Source organism: Neodiprion pinetum, chromosome 1 (assembly GCF_021155775.2).
Source record: "Neodiprion pinetum isolate iyNeoPine1 chromosome 1, iyNeoPine1.2, whole genome shotgun sequence".
NCBI lineage: Eukaryota > Metazoa > Arthropoda > Insecta > Hymenoptera > Diprionidae > Neodiprion > Neodiprion pinetum.
Window position 1 is genome coordinate 29,426,152 of NC_060232.1, and position 18,802 is coordinate 29,444,953.

Here is an 18,802-nt window from a genome sequence, read left to right on the forward strand (position 1 = left end):
GCATGCAAACGAGACATTCATGAGTAACGAATGGTAAGATTGCAGTATATGTGGTTGCAACGATTGAGACGATTGAGACTAATCTATCCGTATTTAGGAAGGTTTGAATGACTGTGGGTTGCGTGGCAAAGCTTAGGTGCGCATGCGCAGGGCGACTCCACGTCGCGCTTGGGCGTCGCGACATCCTCCACCTCGCTTGCGCCCAGCAGCTGCCACGGCGAACGCTGTTTGTCCAATTTGTCGTTTGACGTGTTTGACGTTAGTGCCTTTGGTTTGTTAGATTTATTTTTTGGTTATCTCAAACCCGTAAAATATGTCTTACGGTGGCTGGGAAGTTGTTGGGAAAAACAAGAAGGACAAATCTAATGGAAAACCAGCGAAATTGTCAAAAGCTGAGAAGAAAAAGTTTATGGAAAACGCGCCGAAACTTGAGGATTTTTGTAAGTTTGTGTTAGGTTTTACCTAACCTACTTTTGTAAACAGATGTTTAATGTTTTGTGTTGAGAATAATTCGATAGAAAACAGAGCACATATTCGTTAACACTAGTCAGAAGTCGAACGTCAGATTCTTATCCTAGATTTATCATTTTTTTTTAATTTTACAAGAACCCTTGAACCTGCTTGGAATTTCAAAATTTCCCAATCACTTTCTAGTTGTGAACCAAAAGCAGTTTGGATCACCGGAAATAATCCGTGTCAAGCTTCTAGCAATGCGCATATAATGTCAGTTTACCTGTTTTCACTGCTTACGCATAAGAGAAACATTAACTTCCAAATTTTACTATTTTTCAGTGCCGTTAGACGAAGTGAAGACACTATATAACACCTTGGATAACAACAAGGAGAATAAGAAACCGGTAAAGGAAAAAGAGAGTAAGACTAAAGAAAATGAAGAGAAGAAAAAACAACAAAAGCAAAAACAGCAACAACAACAACAAGCAGAAAAAAAGAAAACAGAACCAAAGGAAAAACCTCCGAAATCTATTGAAGGGGCCTTAAATGCAGTAGGTTAATCTGATTATATTATAACATTGTACTGTATTTTTGCCCGCTCGATTCTTTCTACATTTATTATTATTTTCTACAATGTTATTAGATTTATACTTTTATTACAGATCTCAATTGAAGAACTCAAAAATATTTTGGCAACTAATCAGGCTCGATTTCCTGAAGCACCTCTGGTGTGGCTAAAGGATATTTTGGCATATTTATGTGTGAAAATTCCAATAGACACAAATGACCCAGTATTTGGAAACAAACCCGCTGACTACCCTCTCAGTGTAGTTCCTAATACAATTCGTTCCATATTGGAAAGTGCTACTAAAGACGCAGGGAGCAAGGCTGTCCAAATTTTTTATGAAATCACACTCACAGCGATGACGAACAATATGGTTAAAGGAACGCCGGTTGTTGGTCATAAAATATTTTTACAATTCTTGGCATATCAACATCCTGAAACTGTGATTTCTAATATCCCAAAATTAGTTACACTGAGAAACTCTTATCAGAACAGAAAGCCAATTGGTTTGTCTTTACTTTGGGCATTGGCACAAGGGGGTCAAAAGAATTTAACAATCGGTCTGAAAATTTGGCACGAAGTAATGGCATCTATGCTGGAAATGAAAAATTATGCTAGCTATGTGGTACAAATTTTGGAGAGATTCACTACCCTACATGGCACAACAACAAGCTTGAGTTCTGATTTGTACCTAAATATCGCAGATGATGTATACAGTGGCAGATATAATATACCAGCCAGTGTCGAAAAGGAACTTAGTGTCTCTGTGGCCAAGTTGAGGGTAAGCTGAATACCTAACAACTAAAAAATATCGGGAACTTTAGATTGCCGAAAGTAGTAAAAACATTGTCATTTTTTTGGTTGGATATATCGAAACTTGTTAAAGGTATTGCAAATTGCTATGAAATTTCTAATTTAATAATGATAATGGCCTATCTGCCAGAGCAATTTAAATTACAAAATTTTTGGAACGTTTTTTAATTCAACTTTTTGTGGATAAATAAATTTGTAAAATTAAATTTTACAGACGATAATATTTAAAAATAAAGACACAAGGCACCAACCCTTGTTTCAAGCTTTAATGAAGAAACTAACATACACTACGCCAGAAAATTACAAAACTGAAATTATAAATGCACTTGTTGCAAGCTTAAGCACTGATACACAGTGTTATAGTGCGTGGAGATCAAACTACACAAAGTACTTGCATCAATCAAGTCTGTTGCTTAAGCATCTCAGTAAGTCTTAGTTGCGATTGCTATATTTTGCTACATCCTAGAAAGTTAGATGGGCAATTATGAAGAATACAATTCCATTACACATGGTACTTCACATGATTTCTCTTAAATATTCTAGATGCCAACTGGACACGTGTATCACCATCTCTAAGAGTAAATCTTCTTCGTGAAACAATTTTGACCTTTATTGCAACAAACGAAGAGTTGGGAAAGGCTAAGAAGAAAGAGGAACATCTCAATGCATGTGTAAAGGAATGCAAGGTGAGTTATAAAATTGCAAGATCTGACATTATTGTCATTTTTCCATGTAAAATTACGCATTACTTACAAAATTGAAAAATTCTGAATCCAATCTACTGCACTACAAGAAAAAAAATAAAAGTGTTGTATTTGAATTGCAATTCGGAGAGTTTTCCTCTCGACCTGCAAATTTGAAACACAAATTTAAACGCTGTACCTGATTCATACGAGTGGCACTGAAAAGTGATGAGTGTGCAGCTGGTATTGTACTGTACCCAATAATGATGCGCCTAGTTTTCTGGAAGTTCGAATTTCCTGGTTGAAACGCTTCTGATTGGAGCTACAATAGAAATTATCGGAGATGCAGTTATTACTTTCAAATGTTCATTCGTCGAGATTAGAGATGAAAGCCTTCGATGAACCATAGGCGACCTCGGTGCATGAGTTGATATTCATAGTTTGATTCCTGTCGATTTTTCTCTTCATCGTGAACACATACCTACCAACATGGATAAATATGTATGCGATATGCTTACTCACGATGTAGGAAAATGAGACGTAGTTCTTCGGCAGACGCATTTTCGTCCCGTTCTGCGCTGTCCATATGGAAGCCATCTTCCACACTTTAAAATGTGCGCTAAATGATCTCGTATGCGATTGGTTGAAAATACAAGATGGCTTTCATATGGACGGGGCACGCGATTGTTGCAGGAACATACCTTATCTACGTCATGCGCGTATTTATGCTTTTGCTTTCGGCAAAGTATTGATCCTGCGCTAACCCGATGCGCAGTATCCGTACGGTTCGTTACCCGCCTAACAACGCGACTTTTCGGGTCGTATATTTTAGCGGTAATACCAGCACGAAGAAAGTTTAGCTGCTATCTATTTGCTAGCGAAAGGTAGATGATCGATCAATCCATCTCGATCGTTTCTCGTGGACACAGAATCGTGACAAAAAGTCCAAGTTATATCTTGTGAAATAAACCTACGTATATCGTTAGCGGGTGGAGCTGGAATTTTGACAGTTACACCAGTCGTAAACACGTAGCTTGTGTCGTCTTGCGTCCCTAAAGAATTTCATCTCATTTTTTGCTTCACTGCACTCCCTGTAAAAGTACATTTCATAACAAGAAAATCAAAGACCGTATCAAACAACTCCTTCGAGTTCTTATTCCAAATTAATTTGAATCAGTGAATATATTTTTATTGTCACATTTCTTCAAGGTGAGTCTGATGTTTCGTCTTCCTTCGAACCGTTAGCACGGTCAAGTCAACGTTAGAAAACGTCTGACGATGTGAAAGGTCATAGAAAGCAATTGAATTATTATTTTATTTACTTATTACATACATAGCATCTCTGTGATTGCAGTCGAATATTTGGCATTGACATTAATAGAACACTAAAAATTCATTTCCTTTTGTATCTATGATTCTGACATTTTATACTTGAATAATTGAATATTTACAAGTTTAAAGGGGTTACTGAATGTGTGACACTCAGGCATCACTTGAAATAGATTGATTATTCAACTAGAGTGTGTTTTGAAATGCATTACTTGGGTAAAACATGAACACTGTTGCTATCATCACAGGCTTTGGCTAAATTCCGTTCAACTTAGGCCATAACATTATTTTAATTAATGATCCGGACACTGTAAAAGTTGGCTATAAAAAGCCAAACCTGTTTTGGTCTGAAGTTGAACGCCAAATAGTGAATGGTTCAATGGTCAATAGCTGTTCGGATTTCAGCTCATCCAGATTTTCTACCCCTTTTCACATCAAATAGATCAGAAAAGTTTCAGGTTTTCATTCTTAGACTATTTTAAGACTATTTTATTGGATGCGATGAAAAATAATTCAAAAATCATTTAGCAGCGAGCATCATTTTTCAATTGTTCATCAAATTGCTTTAATTTTATTTACTGATTCGTCTTTTTTCAATTTAGTTACTTGGAGCTGAATCAATTTTTTACTTGTATTTAACATTAGATTAATTAAGTTCTGTTTCCGAGTGTAAATGACAGCAAGAAAATCAACTGTACGTTATTCTTTTCATTATTGCTTGCGTAACTTATCAACAGGTTTTGCTGGAGAAGATGACAGTCTCAAAGAGCTGGTTTCCATGGAAAAGGGGAAGTGTACTACTGCTGGTTGTAATTGGTGCCATGCTGGCATATGATACTCAGAAACATGGTTCATTCAAAGGTATTCTCTTTAAAAAAAATAGCCAATTTTTATTATTTTTTTTTTTTTTTCATTTGGAGTGTTGATAATCGAGCGTATTAATTCAGTTTTTCACGCATTAAACTATAAGTATCGAATAATGACCCATAATTGAACAATTTTTCAGCTTCAAATACTAATAGGTTTCTGACAGAAAGTGGTGTCTCAGGTTATGGAGAGCATGCGTGGAGCAGAGTCAGGCTTTATTCTTCTAAAAGTCTTGAATTTATAGAAGCCAGTGCTCCAGAGTATTACAAAGCTGTTACCGAATTTTCAACGCCTTATGTTAAATTAGCAGGAGATTTGTGCCTTATAACAAAGAATACTTCTCTCAAAGTATATAATAATATTGTATTATATGCGCATCAGAAAGGACCTCTCATTGCAGCAAGCGTAAGTACCATGGAACTGATTAATCACTCAATTTTCTTGACTGAAACTAAATAATTCTCACAACTAACGTGATGCATTCCATGAAAAAATGTTGATGCTAATACTAGTTTTTAAAGTTAATTGCAAATTTCAACAAATTATTGTATCAGAGTTCAATGTAATCATCTTTCAGACAAGATTTTTTACTACTTTATTTCACATTTGAGTTTTAGTTTTCAAATGTATTACTCTGTTTTTTTTTTTTTTGTTTTTTTTTAACAGATCAACCATTATGCACCAGGCCTTTTGGAGAGTATGCAGAAACAAAGTATTCAAGCAATGGAAGCCATCAAAACTTATTCTGCGCTAGCGAGTGATCAAGCTAATATTCTTGTGTAAGTATTTTAACTATGATTTTGTTTCATTCTGCAAATCAATGGTGAAATGAGATTTCTTTGGTAGTTCCTTTTTACCCCTATACGAATCGCTTTTGAGTCTTATACTTATATGCAGAAAATAAATTTAGTACATATAAAGAAGCTAATGATTCGAATCATTTTATTGTTAGTTACTTATGAATCAAGCCTATTGAATTGTGAATACGATCATTTTGGCCGTTAAATCATAGCCTTTACTGATTTTGATTCTCTCTTGAATTTCAGTGGCCACCTGAACTCTGAAAACTTGCGAAAATATACATCCCAGGCAATCAACACAACCCAAACGTTTGCCAGTCAAACTTACAACTGGGTGTATGAAAAGGTCCAGACATTGACCAAGGTTCATTGAATTGTAAGCTAGAATATATTGCCTGTTAAAAATTCCATTTGTAATACCGTTTCGGAAGTCGAAATGTGGTATTCCACAGCATTTATGTTTGGATGGGCAACACAAAAATATACAAGATTTAAAAAGCTGACTACATAAGCAATTTTAATCTAAGATCTCTGTAATCTAAGAGAAGTTTTGTGTTACCTTTTCATCGTTGTAATTGAACTAATATAAGGTGTGCCAAAAGAATTTGCTATTAGGAGTATTCAATAATTCCAACTGGCATGTGAATCCAAGTAGAATCGAAGAATATGTGCTGAATCATGGATAGTCGTGGTGCACCTTATTCATGGTGTTTGAAGATCAGCTTGAAGATATGTAACCTAAGTGATTTTATAATTGTAAAACACCTGATGAATCTACAAGCTGTGGTTCGAATAAAGATAAAAAGATGCTGAAAGAGAGGGCAAAAAATAGACAAGTAGATGGTTGTAGTCGAAACGGAATTTAAAGAAAAACTCATATCCGTTACAAATTGGTACATTTTGTTCTGTTTTTCAATTTCAGTCTTGGTTGAAAAATAACTTGAATTTTGTTTCTACTGCCGTGTTACAACGGTAATAATGGATAAAATTCGTACATAGATGATATTTGTTGAAGAAATGAAAAGGAATCAATCATCATAAATGTGAAAGCGCATTTAATAAACTTACAAGTATTTTTGATTGCATTGATTTTTTTTTTCACCCGTTTCAGATTATTCTAAATATCATGATGTATTTCAGTATTTGAATTGATTTGTCTCGGCCTTCCTACTTAACAAAATTTTTTTTTATACGAATTAAGCTGTAGGATTTGATTGATGTGTTTATATAATTGCATATTGTTGTAGAATGGTGTAAAAAGTTGTACAATAATGAATAAGAACATCGTACGAAAGTGGTGCGTAAAAAATATAATTCTTTAAATTAATAATACGATTGATTATCTTGACATTTGAAACCTTGACCTTGATACGGTTTACAAAAGTCACGGTTTGAGTAACAGTAATTATAATTTAGTTATCAACATAAAAAATTGCATATAAATTTGTTGAGAAAATAATAATCGTTTGGTGTTCTGTTATACAGAATTCGGTTCATCCGAAATTGAAACTGTTTTACCCACTAAATCTATCGCAGAAAATATTCCAGTCTAAATATTGCTGGATAAATTTACACAACAGATTTACAGAATGGTCATGTACTAACTGTAGACGTAAATAAATAAAGTAAGTTGCGTTTATTATTATGTAAGTGGTTCTTTTATATCTTATTTTTTATCTCTAAAACGCAGTCTATTTTCAATCATACGTTATTGATGCAAACAATACTACTGATTGATACAAAATATATTCAAACATAGTCTCTTTAGTGATGTATTATTCAATAATGTGTGAGTTCTAGCTTCACTGCATCATATCACATCAAACTGAGTGTTTGATATTACTAATTGTTGGTTTCAATTCACTTGCAGTTCTACGATCCAAAATTTATGATGTCCATGTTAATTGAATTTATATCTTATATGAGTAGTTAACGGAACTTGTCATCGGCCACTTGGTTGTAGTGAAGAGAAATGGTGTGATGAATTTTTCTCAAATAATGAGGATTTACCAGTGAGGTCTAAACAGTGGTCTGTATCTTGTGGTTACGTCGAAGAGATTAACACTCACTACAGTAAGTGACCCTTCAATGAAGATTGTGGCAAAATAATAAGTTTCTGAGATCCCAACAAGTGCATTACAGATCATATCATATCGGTCATGAAGTTTTATCGTTCGTACATCAAATGTTTCTAGTAAGTATGCGTAACTTTTGTACAAAGGGAAGTTTTCACTACAATATGGAACATTTTTCATCCATCTCTACAAGGAGGCTCATCCAAATATTAAGCATATTATAATCAACATCATTTCTAGATTAGACACGTTATCAAATTTTTTAATTTTGGTAAAATACTCTGCATGTTTTCATTGTTCATAAATTCCTATTTCCTAGTTGGCGTCCAAAATTTTTGGGAATACTGCAGTACTAAAATTGTGACAAATATTTTATCCTCACAGCCAAATCTAAACAGAAAATGTTACATTTTTTGACCATAGCATAATCGCACACGTTTCTTAAGTAAATTGAGAAAATTATTAAAGTGTACCATCGGTCGAACGCTAGGCATAGATGACGGGAACTTTTAAGCGATGAACAGTTTCAGTAAAGATGACGAATATTGTCTCGTTGGTATTACTTGAGTTTATTGTTTCTTTAATTTAAATTGGATTATAAATTACAGTAGTATCAATGCGAGGCGTAGAAATTCTATAAGGATACCTAACTGAAATTTGGCTTCAAGTATACTTTATGATCATTCCTACTGCTTAGCAGATTACACATGCTTGCTTTCATACTCACAAATTTGCTATGAATTGAAGTTTCGAAAGCCCAAGTAATGTTCAATGCAAAAAGACTTAGTTTATGTTTCTAATATTAAGGTATGGTGTGTGATACATTGATGCTTATAAAATAAATAATAGTTCATAAGAAAGTTATAACTCGTGAGGAAAGAACAGTTTCATTGTATTTTTATATATCTGGTTGCACAGATACTCTTCTTCCTCGTCTCTAACACGAGCTAATATTTCCAGAATTTGTCTGTAAATGAAAATGACAAGTTTATTCAAATGTTATTCAAGAATATCTGTAAATTGAATGACTTACACAATGTTGCAAGGTTCGTTACGACCCTTCACCAAGTGGTCAGGTTGCCATTTCTCTTTCTTCACTGAGGGAAAACTAGTGATAATATGTTGAGCTGCTGCATGTGTTGGCCTCACTTCACACCATGGACAATCAGTTTCAATCATCAGTCTATCCAAGGGGATTGTAGTCACCGCAAAAAGATTATCTTCTGTTTTTAAGGAACTGAAATGCAATTAAAGATAAGGAAGCACATTTAAAATAATAATTATTTCGAGAGCTAAAATTTATGGGGTTGCCTTAAGCTAGAAATTGTTTATTCGATTCAGACTTTAGTGAATTTTCAATTATTTATGAAGTTAAAGTTACCACTCGTTATTCAAATTAAATACGCGTATGACAGTCACCAAAGGGGACGATGTTCGAAATTATTTACCATCCATTGATTCCAATAGAAAGCCCCATTTGTAATATCGAATTGGCATCTTCCGGATTTCCATCGAAAGAATGTACAACACCATTGGTCAGTTTACCTTTGTGCTTTCTTAGAATTTGTACAAAATCTTCAGAAGCATTTCTACAGTGTAAAAACATGGGCAGATTCAATGTTGAACACATACTCAGTTGCATTTCAAAGTATTTTTTCTGAGTGTCTTTGGGACAAAACTGTAATCGGTCGTAATCTAATCCCATTTCGCCGATGGCGACTATTTTATCTTTATTTTCTGATGCAAGATCAGTCAACGATTTTAAATATGATTCTGGGTCTCCAGATTCTTCAAATTCACTGCATCTTGTTGGGTGGCAACCAACAGTTGAAAAAAGCCTATCTGTAATTTGATTAATGAAATATAATCAAGATGATATTGATTGACATCAGATTGATTGTAATATGATAAATTCGCCGATGTTCATACAAAGAAACGAGTACTGTAAAGCAAATAATAAGCGAAACTATACATTACTCATGTTCGGAACATGCAGTATTCGCTGCAATGATTATCACGAATGTCACCTACTTCGAAATATGTTTTATATGAAGTTGGACAGTCTTAGTTTTTCAGACAACAGTATAATACGTACCATCAGTTTTAGCTAATTCTAAAGCTTTTTTGCTTTGTTCAATATTGCCAGCTGTTATTATGATTTTGGAAATGTTGTTGGACCAACTTCTTTCCAAAACTCTATGTAAATCAGGCTCGTGTTTTTGAGACCCATTGTATACACCCTGGTACATAGGATCTGTTAAATTGGCCCCAATATCTGAAACACATTACATACTTATTTTACAAATAAAATGACTTGGCCATTACAAGCTTCACGATACCAAAAGTACAATTTCATAAAAAATGACAACGAATGTTCGTTTTGACAAACTCTTTCCATCATACGTAAACAAAGGGTAAACGCATTTTTTCTACTAAACAATAAATTTACTAAATGCAGGAACTTGGTTAGATAACCAGTTAAAAAATTTCAAATTATTTATTGATAAAATCCGAAACAGAATTTATTTATTGAAACACATATTAGTTGCCGGAAATATGATTTGTCAGTGTAAAAATTATTTTATTGACTGAAGCCGAATGAGACAATTAAGGGTTGTCATCTGCTACCGTAGCTGTCATAACCTATTTCAAAATACATATTTCTCGGTGAATTTTCTACGAATCATCATGCAGGTAACGTTAATTGACGTATTATTTACCTATGAATTTCCGCAAATTCGCCATGGTCGTCCTGAGCATAAATTTATTTTGAGCAAATTTAATAAAGAATTTTATTTGAGGTTAGCGACCACCTTCGATATATTTCGCAGGTGGCTGCACTCGCCGAGGTCTACGCGTTCGTAATGCAGCTCTGCCAACGGCATAGACGTGAACGCATCGACACGCGCAACACTCCTATTGGTGATTATTCAAAATCTAATAAGTATTATCATTATTTCGAAGAATTTTGCCGGCGATTCGATTTATCTTTTTTTGTAGCGATAATGGAGATTCAGTCAACAAAATTGCAAAAATAGTTCGTTACGTCATTATTAAATTTCTGGAAATATCTCGTCCTAATTAATTGAATTCTTCATTGACATATTTATGCTTAATTTTTAGAAATTTTTCCACAAGTTGAACGGTATTGTAATAAGTTTGCTACTTTTGAACAATTTGTAGTATCAAAAGGTATTTATGACGGTCGAATGATACTAGGTAGTACAACCCTACATAAAAGATGATGTGAGAAATAATGAGACACAAGTGTAAATTATAAGTTTATTACTACATATTCAAAATGATTCAAAATACAAAGTGTTGGTATGGTTGTTTAATTTCCTTACTACGGGAATTACAGCCCAAAGGGAACGTATATTTTAGAACAAAATTACACTCTGCTTCTCACAAATTCATTCGTATTTACCACTTGTAATGAATGAATTGTTTGATACATAATAATTAACATTGCAGATGTACGAATTGTTAGACGTAAATATCTCCTTAGCCATCTTGATACCGGTGAACAAGAGCTGATCAGTGATTTACTATATAAAGAAAAAGTGAATACATAGAAAACAGGCTTACAATACTAACAATTACGAATTTGAAGTACCCTCAAAATCTCAACTTTAGGCACTCTCTAAAAGTCAGAACTGTTTACCAGAGGTACCATCCTGATTTTCATTGGTCGTAGAAATCAGATAGAGCATGAATAATAAATACCAATGAATATCAAACCAGTACGGTCTCAGCAATAAAATGCTGTTTAATTCCCCTTGATATCTTTCTTATAAAATAGTCCGAAGACCAGCTGGATTGATGTCTATCCATTACAGAGTCATTTTTCCAGATGTAAGATCTGGGAATCGTATATAGAAAAAAAAAAAAAAGATTACTTTTGTTTCTATTTCTTCCCAAAATCTATTGCAATGACTTCACTATTGAGTTAATTTTTTCGACAGTCTCTTCCTTTTTCTTAATGATTACGGATTCTGCATCTACAAACGGCTGTCTACCAATTCTTCCTGGAATCAGTTTGTCGAAATACAATGCTTGCTGCTGATTATAAAGCTCTTTCAGAGCTTTATCCAGTTTTTGTAATTCTTGAATACGTTCATAAACATCTCCAGACTCTCCTTTCAGCTTCAAACTCAGTTCGGAAATGGTATTGGTCGCTGTTTTGTATTCTTGATTAATACTCTTAACAGCTGCTTGAAAAGTGTTGGTATTTTTATTTGCCTTAAGCTCAGACAATTGGTCATCTAAATCATTGTAAGAGTTGACTCTGCGATCCTGAGCTGCTAATATCTTTTCACATCGACCAGCAATTCTTAGTTTACTCTCAGAAACCTCGTCTTTATTGATTGAAAAATCCAAACGGACATACACAATGACCAATAAGAATAGCAGGTATAAGGCAATGACAACTAATAAAGGTTCCTGCAGCATTAGCAACCGTGGGAATGTGTATCTCAGTTGAAAGTCTTGGATGTGATTTTCAACCAAATTATTTTTTGTGATCGTTATTACTGGGCGACCTTTCGTGTCCAAATAAGTGTAGTGCAGGGTGTCCGGCAAGCGAGTAACGCTGTACGGAGCGTTTAGTTTGACACTGTGAGAACCTTCTGGTAAAATAATTTTGGTTACGAGTTCCTCGACGACCATATCATCAAATACATGGTCCAACAGTCTCATTCTGAGCAAATACTCATCTCCAGAATTGAAGAGATACTCGTAGCTGGGCACATTGTATCCGATAACGTAGTGAGTCTTCCATCCGCCAAAGAGTGGAAATCGTGGTCTGAGGTTCAGTTCAACTGCATCTTTTCTTATCCTCATATGGGATGTAGAAATGTTCCCGATTTCATCACGGTAATAAACATCAGATGCGGCAGCTGGTAAAATGGTATTGAAATTCTGGACGCTGGACTGACCGGATTTTGATTCCCTTGCATATTCATATCTTGAAAATGATCCCTTAAGTAACGCTCCAGTGTGGTACAAGTCTATTGTTTCTTCAATGGCAATATTTCCCCAATGCGAAATTTCAATGACTCGCTCGAGTTTCTTTATCGTTAAAAACTTGTTATTGTTTTCAAAGTGTAATATTAAATCTTCAACAGAGAAAGGAGCTACTTTCTCATATGGACCATACGTTATTGTCGAATCGCTCTGAACGACAGGTTTGAATTTAGTGTAGTTTTCAACGTTGCGAGATGGCAGGGTGATAACAGAAGTTTGCTTTGCGACAGTATACGGAGAATAGAAGTATACATTGCCAAAGTAACGTACAAGCTGTTTTTCTTTCTGGGTGATTTCTTTTGGATGAGGAACAAGCTCGTTGCTCGATACAGTTTCTACTTCAATCGCTAACGAGCGTCCAGGGCTCAGGGCATCCTTGAGTTCAATCTTGTAGAAAAGTTTGTCAGGATGGTTTTGTACCTTGGTTTCCGAAATTTTAAGTGCGCTTCTGCTCGTGTCACGTGTTTGGGCGGCGATGTAGCTTAAACCATCTTTATGTTTTTGTTCAATTGCGAATAGCAGGCTTTTTACCGGATTTTTTCCAGTGTTTTCTACAGTCAATTTGTTGACGATCTTCGTAAGCTGAGACTGCAAATCGATACTTCGCTCGACATTTTTTATGACCAAATCATTGTTTATGGTCTCAGAGTTTGCCGAAACTATACAGCATACCGATAATAGTATTATAAACCCACGAATTATTCCTCGAGCCATATTTTCACGGATATTTATCACAGTACACGAGTAACTCAACTTGCCGACAACTGTCGACGTGACGACGAGACGTGGCCCACGCGTTTTCGCCGGCTAGCCGCTAGCGCTCTTTCACCTTGCGATAAATCCTGACGTGAACGTAGCCATGGATTATCGTTGCCTTCCTACGGCTGCCATATCACGACGTGCGCGTTTTCGTTTGATTGGTTGTATGTAGGTTCGAACTTTAAAGCCGTAGCATAAATAGCGTTGACCGAATATATTGACTAAACATATCCTATCAAAAAAAGCCAGCCATGGGCAATATTTGTTGCAGCTTCAGGGAGCCGAGTGGGACAAGTGTTCGTCGGTAAATTATATTGTCGGTAAACGGAAACGATGCTGTGGTATTTCTACGATACATTATATCCACTGTCTCTTTCTAACAGATCAATTGAAAAAAGTAGACACTAATGGCAGTCAGTTATGTCGGAACTACAAATCGCATAGTGATGTGCTGATTTGGTGAAATTCTTAAGCAGACAATATTCTATAAGGCTGGCCCCTTATAATAAGATATGGTTACTCAATGCTGAATATGATACACGTGTAGAAGACCGTGTAATATACCTACACCTCTAGTTCACGCCAGTATCGAATTGCGTATGAGTGATTCTTAATCGTACGACGGTAAATAAAAATCCAGCACCAATACGTATTTACCGTCTCTGCGTTGACTGAGGATATATGTATAAAGACTGACAAACGTGGATTATTTTTGGGGGTATTAGCAGTTTCACGTATCGTCAATCAAGCAACTGACCACGCTGGTAAAAGAACTTCATCGTAACCAGCAACTATTGCGAGCAAAGCATTGGTGACACACCGTCGTCATAGTGAAATTGAAAAGTTGAGAAAATCCCGTTCAAGAAATATCCGCAATTGGCCGGAGAATTCATACTTTGCCTGACGTCGCATGTTACGGCAATGCTCTAAACATTTGATCGCGTTGTGCGTAGTTTACGCGGTGTTTTCACCCAGCCGCCGAGACCATAGAGATATACAAAACAGAGCGTAAGCAACGGTGTAAGCGTCCCGTGAACGGATTTGAATCGGTTCTCTAAACGACAACAGATAATAATTGTAAACAGCTAGGCAGACGCGTGCAGCTACCCCCACTCCATGTGAAGCGCGACAGCGAGGGGGGCGGGGAGGGGGTGAGCGAATTATTATCTTCCGTTCTTCAGAGAACAGATTTAGATTCCTTCCGAGCGCCGTGCAGCATCAGTCGTTTCCGAGCAATCGGAGCGAAATCGCGTAATCTCAGTATCGGTTCAAGATTCAGACCGCGTTGTTCGGGTGGTGTCACGTTGTTCGATCAGTGTATTTCCACCATACTCATCTGTGAATAATACACGAGGAGCAGCGTGTAATCTGAATAAAAACCGAGTTACTGAAATGAAAACATCCTGCGAACGTTGAAGGTGAATTTCGTGTCCGAGTTTTCATTGTTTGGTGTAACTTCAGATTTCAGTAATGTCTACTTTTGTCTCTATGCGTGGAGTATCAATTTTATTATTTTTTTGGCTGATTTTCGGTAAATGCGCAATCGCATTGTTAGTAAGTTTGTTCAGTCGGTTCAAATAGACAGCTACAGCATAAAAAGTGAGTGCAGTATCGAGTGTTAGTGTTATTGCGGTGCGGATTTTGTGGATTATAGTGAAGATCTAAGTTGTGTAAAAAGTGCGTCGCTTCACTAATAACCCTGAGATGCTACAAGAACTACTACATCTAAAAGCGTGGAGCAGCCCAGAGTCGAGGTAACAATACTTATTTTAGTTTTGGTCTTGCATAAAATGCAATGCAAAAATATGAAACTAGATAACAGTAATAATTAATTTGAAAACTGAAAAGCCAATTTGCTAAATTAATTCAAGTGTTCTATTTTGTTTTTCAGAGATTTAAGCAGAGACTTCCGAGTAACTTTTTCATTTCTCGGCAACGTTGGTGAGTTTGCATGTGTTAGGTTACGGGTATTTTCCCTGGGATTCCTCTGTCACGTGGCGTGGCGGTAACAATTGTTACACAAATCTTCGATTTCTTAGCTTCATGGATAGGCTCATTCGCGATGGCAACGTGCTTGACTTTGTCGAATAATTTTTTTTTGGCATTTAATTTACCATAGCCTGCTTGAAGTTAGAAATTTTGCACGTTGCTAAAAGTGGAATGAGCATCGCGACAGGTAACCATCGCTTATTCGACACTCGCGAGATCGGATTGCGTTTCGTAACTGATGTAAAAATCTACACTTGAATTTACCGATGTCGTTTAAGTGGTGGGTTCACCTGAGGTTTGAACGAATTCTATTATTTACATTATTGTTAAATCGATAAAATTCCAAATTCTGGCATAACGTAACGTCATCCAATTGCATCTTATATTATATATCATTTTCAATTTTTTAACAGCCAACAAGTATTGATCAAGTGCTGGCTTAGTTCGCTTAGAAAAATGCTAATTGGCATACAGGATGTTTTTAATCAATTTTACAAAAGGTTAATGTACCGATAGTCTGCTAGTATTTAATAAAATAATACATACAATACAGGGGTTGGCGGGATACAACCGCGATACTGTATTCTCAGTAGGCAGACTACGATACAAAAACATTTTGCTCCCAACAGGTAAACAACGAAAGTGTAAGTCAGTGACCACGGCGCAAATGATGAAGAATGATGTGTGTTGGAAAAAATGGAGAATCGTTTAGATCGAATATAGGTAACCGGATAGGTAGGTGGACGTTCTGGGATCCGTCGCGAGGTTTATGCATGTGTGTGTGAGTTTCTCTTTTCCGTTGGGTGGTTCCGTTGGGAAGCAGGCGAGGGTAGGAAGGTCGCGATGAGCCGTGATGTTACTAACTTTTGTAATCCACAGCGTCAAACGATCACAGAAACTTTTTTCCCAAAAGACTCCGTATTCGAGTCTCTCGACCATTTGCAAGCATTTGATATTAACGAAATCGAATTTCCCATTTCTTATCACTCTACAACCATTTTTCAATCGTTATTCAATTCAATTATTTAGTCATTACCGATCAGTATTCCATTCAATTGATCTCTGTGATCGTCTGAATGGGCAAAACGCATTTCTGGACCATCTATCGCGTTCCGTGGTACGCTAGATGGGGAGAGATGCTGAGCTCGAAGACTTCGCGTCGAAGAGGACCGCCGACCGTCACGCCACACAATAATGCATGCCCTCCAACCTCCCTCCCGATATCGCTTTGTATTCTGAGAACAACAATCCGCATAGCAATGTATCTAATTTAAAAAGATGCAGATGTGGATTGGGTTTCTAGAGAATTTTCAGGACAAGTTCCCGATAATACAAATTTTTTAATAGTTTAATCTGTCGCGGCCTTATTGCGCGCAGATTAATCACGAGAATTGTACGCAGCTTTTTGGGTGTAAATTAATAACCGGTATCGGACACGTTTTTTTGCGCGTCCATTTTGCAAATAGTATATGAAAAAAGTTACGCACTCTCTATGTGCTGATCTTTCAGCTCTTCGGTCAATTTTTTGACGAATAATAAAGTTTTCTAGTTCCATGCCGCCTTTTGCGCGTGGACTTGATACTTTTCAGTTATGAGAGAAAGTGCGGCATTTGAAAACCTGCGCTCAACGCGCAGGAAAAAAAATCTCGATAGTGTATACTGATAATGGAGAATATTGTTGTAAGCATTTATGAAACATGTCTAAAATGTACAGAAATACTTGTTTAACTGAACGTATTATTTTCTGTTTCACAGAAACAAAACTAATTTTTCAACGAATGCACTGAGAACTGTAGAATGTTCAGTCGAAAAAGATATTCACTTTAATAACCATAGCAGAAAAAGATGTTTCAATAAATTTAGAATGTGTTTTTTTCATCAATACAACTAATAATTTAAGCAACGAATATTAAAGCGAATATCATCTTGGACTCGACCCATTTTTTGTCAGTGTTATGGACTTATGTGATTGTGCTAACCATACCTTCATCTGTTTCAGCTAATAAAACTTTTAGTCTGTTTCAGATGATCAGATTTTCTGTTTTTTTCAGCTAATCAAACTTTTTGTCTGTTTCAGCTAATAAAACTTTCTACCTCTTTCGGTTAATCACACTTTTTGTCTGTTTCAAATCAAACCTTCTGTTTGTTTCAGCTAATTAAACCTTATGTCTGTTTCAGGTAATCAGACTATCTTTATCAGCTAATCAAACTTTTTGTCTGTTTCAGCTAATCAAACGTATTAACTTTTTAGCTCATCAAACTTTTTGACGTTTTAGCTAATCAAACCTTTTATCTGTTTCAGCTGCTAATCAAACCTTATGTCTGTTTCAGGTAATCAGACTATCTTTATCAGCTAATCAAACTTTTTGTCTGTTTCAGCTAATCAAACGTTTTAACTTTTTAGCTCATCAAACTTTTTGACGTTTTAGCTAATCAAACCTTTTATCTGTTTCAGCTGCTAATCAAACCTTATGTCTGTTTCAGGTAATCAGACTATCTTTATCAGCTAATCAAACTTTTTGTCTGTTTCAGCTAATCAAACGTTTTAACTTTTTAGCTCATCAAACTTTTTGACGTTTTAGCTAATCAAACCTTTCATCTGTTTCAGCTGCTAATCAAACCTTTTATCAATTTCAGCTTATCAAACCTTTTATCTCTTTCAACTAATCAAACGTTTTAACTTTTTAGCTCATCAAACTTTTTGACGTTTTAGCTAATCAAACCTTTTATCTGTTTCAGCTGCTAATCAAACCTTATGTCTGTTTCAGGTAATCAGACTATCTTTATCAGCTAATCAAACTTTTTGTCTGTTTCAGCTAATCAAACGTTTTAACTTTTTAGCTCATCAAACTTTTTGACGTTTTAGCTAATCAAACCTTTCATCTGTTTCAGCTGCTAATCAAACCTTATGTCTGTTTCAGGTAATCAGACTATCTTTATCAGCTAATCAAACTTTTTGTCTGTTTCAGCTAATCAAACGTTTTAACTTTTTAGCTCATCAAACTTTTTGACGTTTTAGCTAATCAAACCTTTCATCTGTTTCAGCTGCTAATCAAACCTTTTATCAATTTCAGCTTATCAAACCTTTTATCTCTTTCAACTAATCAAACGTTTTAACTTTTTAGCTCATCAAACTTTTTGACGTTTTAGCTAATCAAACCTTTTATCTGTTTCAGCTGCTAATCAAACCTTATGTCTGTTTCAGGTAATCAGACTATCTTTATCAGCTAATCAAACTTTTTGTCTGTTTCAGCTAATCAAACGTTTTAACTTTTTAGCTCATCAAACTTTTTGACGTTTTAGCTAATCAAACCTTTTATCTGTTTCAGCTGCTAATCAAACCTTATGTCTGTTTCAGGTAATCAGACTATCTTTATCAGCTAATCAAACTTTTTGTCTGTTTCAGCTAATCAAACGTTTTAACTTTTTAGCTCATCAAACTTT

At 35.6% G+C, this 18,802-nt stretch overlaps 3 protein-coding genes across 4 annotated transcripts; 1 reads left to right on the forward strand and 2 right to left on the reverse strand.

Moving 5' to 3' along the window:
- Nucleotides 1-198: 198 nt before the first annotated feature.
- Nucleotides 199-7,155, forward strand: Tmem214 (Transmembrane protein 214). Its single transcript, XM_046628958.1, has 9 exons — nucleotides 199-440; nucleotides 793-1,004; nucleotides 1,116-1,799; nucleotides 2,046-2,256; nucleotides 2,375-2,517; nucleotides 4,581-4,704; nucleotides 4,850-5,115; nucleotides 5,377-5,489; nucleotides 5,757-7,155. Exons 1-9 carry the CDS (start codon nucleotides 314-316, stop codon nucleotides 5,881-5,883), a joined length of 2,007 nt encoding a protein of 668 aa, XP_046484914.1. The 5' UTR covers nucleotides 199-313; the 3' UTR covers nucleotides 5,884-7,155.
- On the reverse strand, nucleotides 6,616-10,456 carry LOC124220378 (deoxyribonuclease TATDN1). Of its 2 annotated transcripts, XR_006883587.2 has the most exons (6): nucleotides 10,306-10,456; nucleotides 9,681-9,860; nucleotides 9,034-9,427; nucleotides 8,619-8,822; nucleotides 8,059-8,552; nucleotides 6,616-7,975 (listed from the first exon to the last, which is right to left on the reverse strand). XR_006883587.2 is itself a non-coding variant. In XM_046629178.2 (5 exons), exons 1-5 carry the CDS (start codon nucleotides 10,343-10,345, stop codon nucleotides 8,447-8,449), a joined length of 924 nt encoding a protein of 307 aa, XP_046485134.1. In that variant the 5' UTR covers nucleotides 10,346-10,456; the 3' UTR covers nucleotides 6,616-8,446. The 2 variants fall into 2 exon arrangements, 1 of the variants encoding a protein (XP_046485134.1); XM_046629178.2 differs by having other exon boundaries at nucleotides 6,616-8,552.
- Nucleotides 10,457-10,853: 397 nt separating this feature from the next.
- On the reverse strand, nucleotides 10,854-13,483 carry LOC124216490 (ribophorin I). Its single transcript, XM_046621057.2, has one exon. It carries the CDS (start codon nucleotides 13,322-13,324, stop codon nucleotides 11,510-11,512), a length of 1,815 nt encoding a protein of 604 aa, XP_046477013.1. The 5' UTR covers nucleotides 13,325-13,483; the 3' UTR covers nucleotides 10,854-11,509.
- Between the last annotated feature and the right edge of the window lie 5,319 nt (nucleotides 13,484-18,802).

What these genes read in the sequence shown, in the direction of transcription:
- Tmem214 (XM_046628958.1), top strand. Translation starts at nt 314, where the DNA reads ATGTCTTACGGTGGCTGGGAAGTTGTTGGGAAAAACAAGAAGGACAAA. An exon ending in TCTCTGTGGCCAAGTTGAGG is followed by an intron (nt 1,800 to 2,045) that starts GTAAGCTGAATA and finishes TAAATTTTACAG; the next exon opens with ACGATAATATTTAAAAATAA. An exon ending in GAAACATGGTTCATTCAAAG is followed by an intron (nt 4,705 to 4,849) that starts GTATTCTCTTTA and finishes ACAATTTTTCAG; the next exon opens with CTTCAAATACTAATAGGTTT.
- LOC124216490 (XM_046621057.2), bottom strand. Translation starts at nt 13,324, where the DNA reads ATGGCTCGAGGAATAATTCGTGGGTTTATAATACTATTATCGGTATGC.
- LOC124220378 (XM_046629178.2), bottom strand. Translation starts at nt 10,345, where the DNA reads ATGCTCAGGACGACCATGGCGAATTTGCGGAAATTCATAG. An exon ending in AGAATTAGCTAAAACTGATG is followed by an intron (nt 9,428 to 9,680) that starts GTACGTATTATA and finishes ATCAAATTACAG; the next exon opens with ATAGGCTTTTTTCAACTGTT. An exon ending in AACGAACCTTGCAACATTGT is followed by an intron (nt 8,553 to 8,618) that starts GTAAGTCATTCA and finishes TTTCATTTACAG; the next exon opens with ACAAATTCTGGAAATATTAG.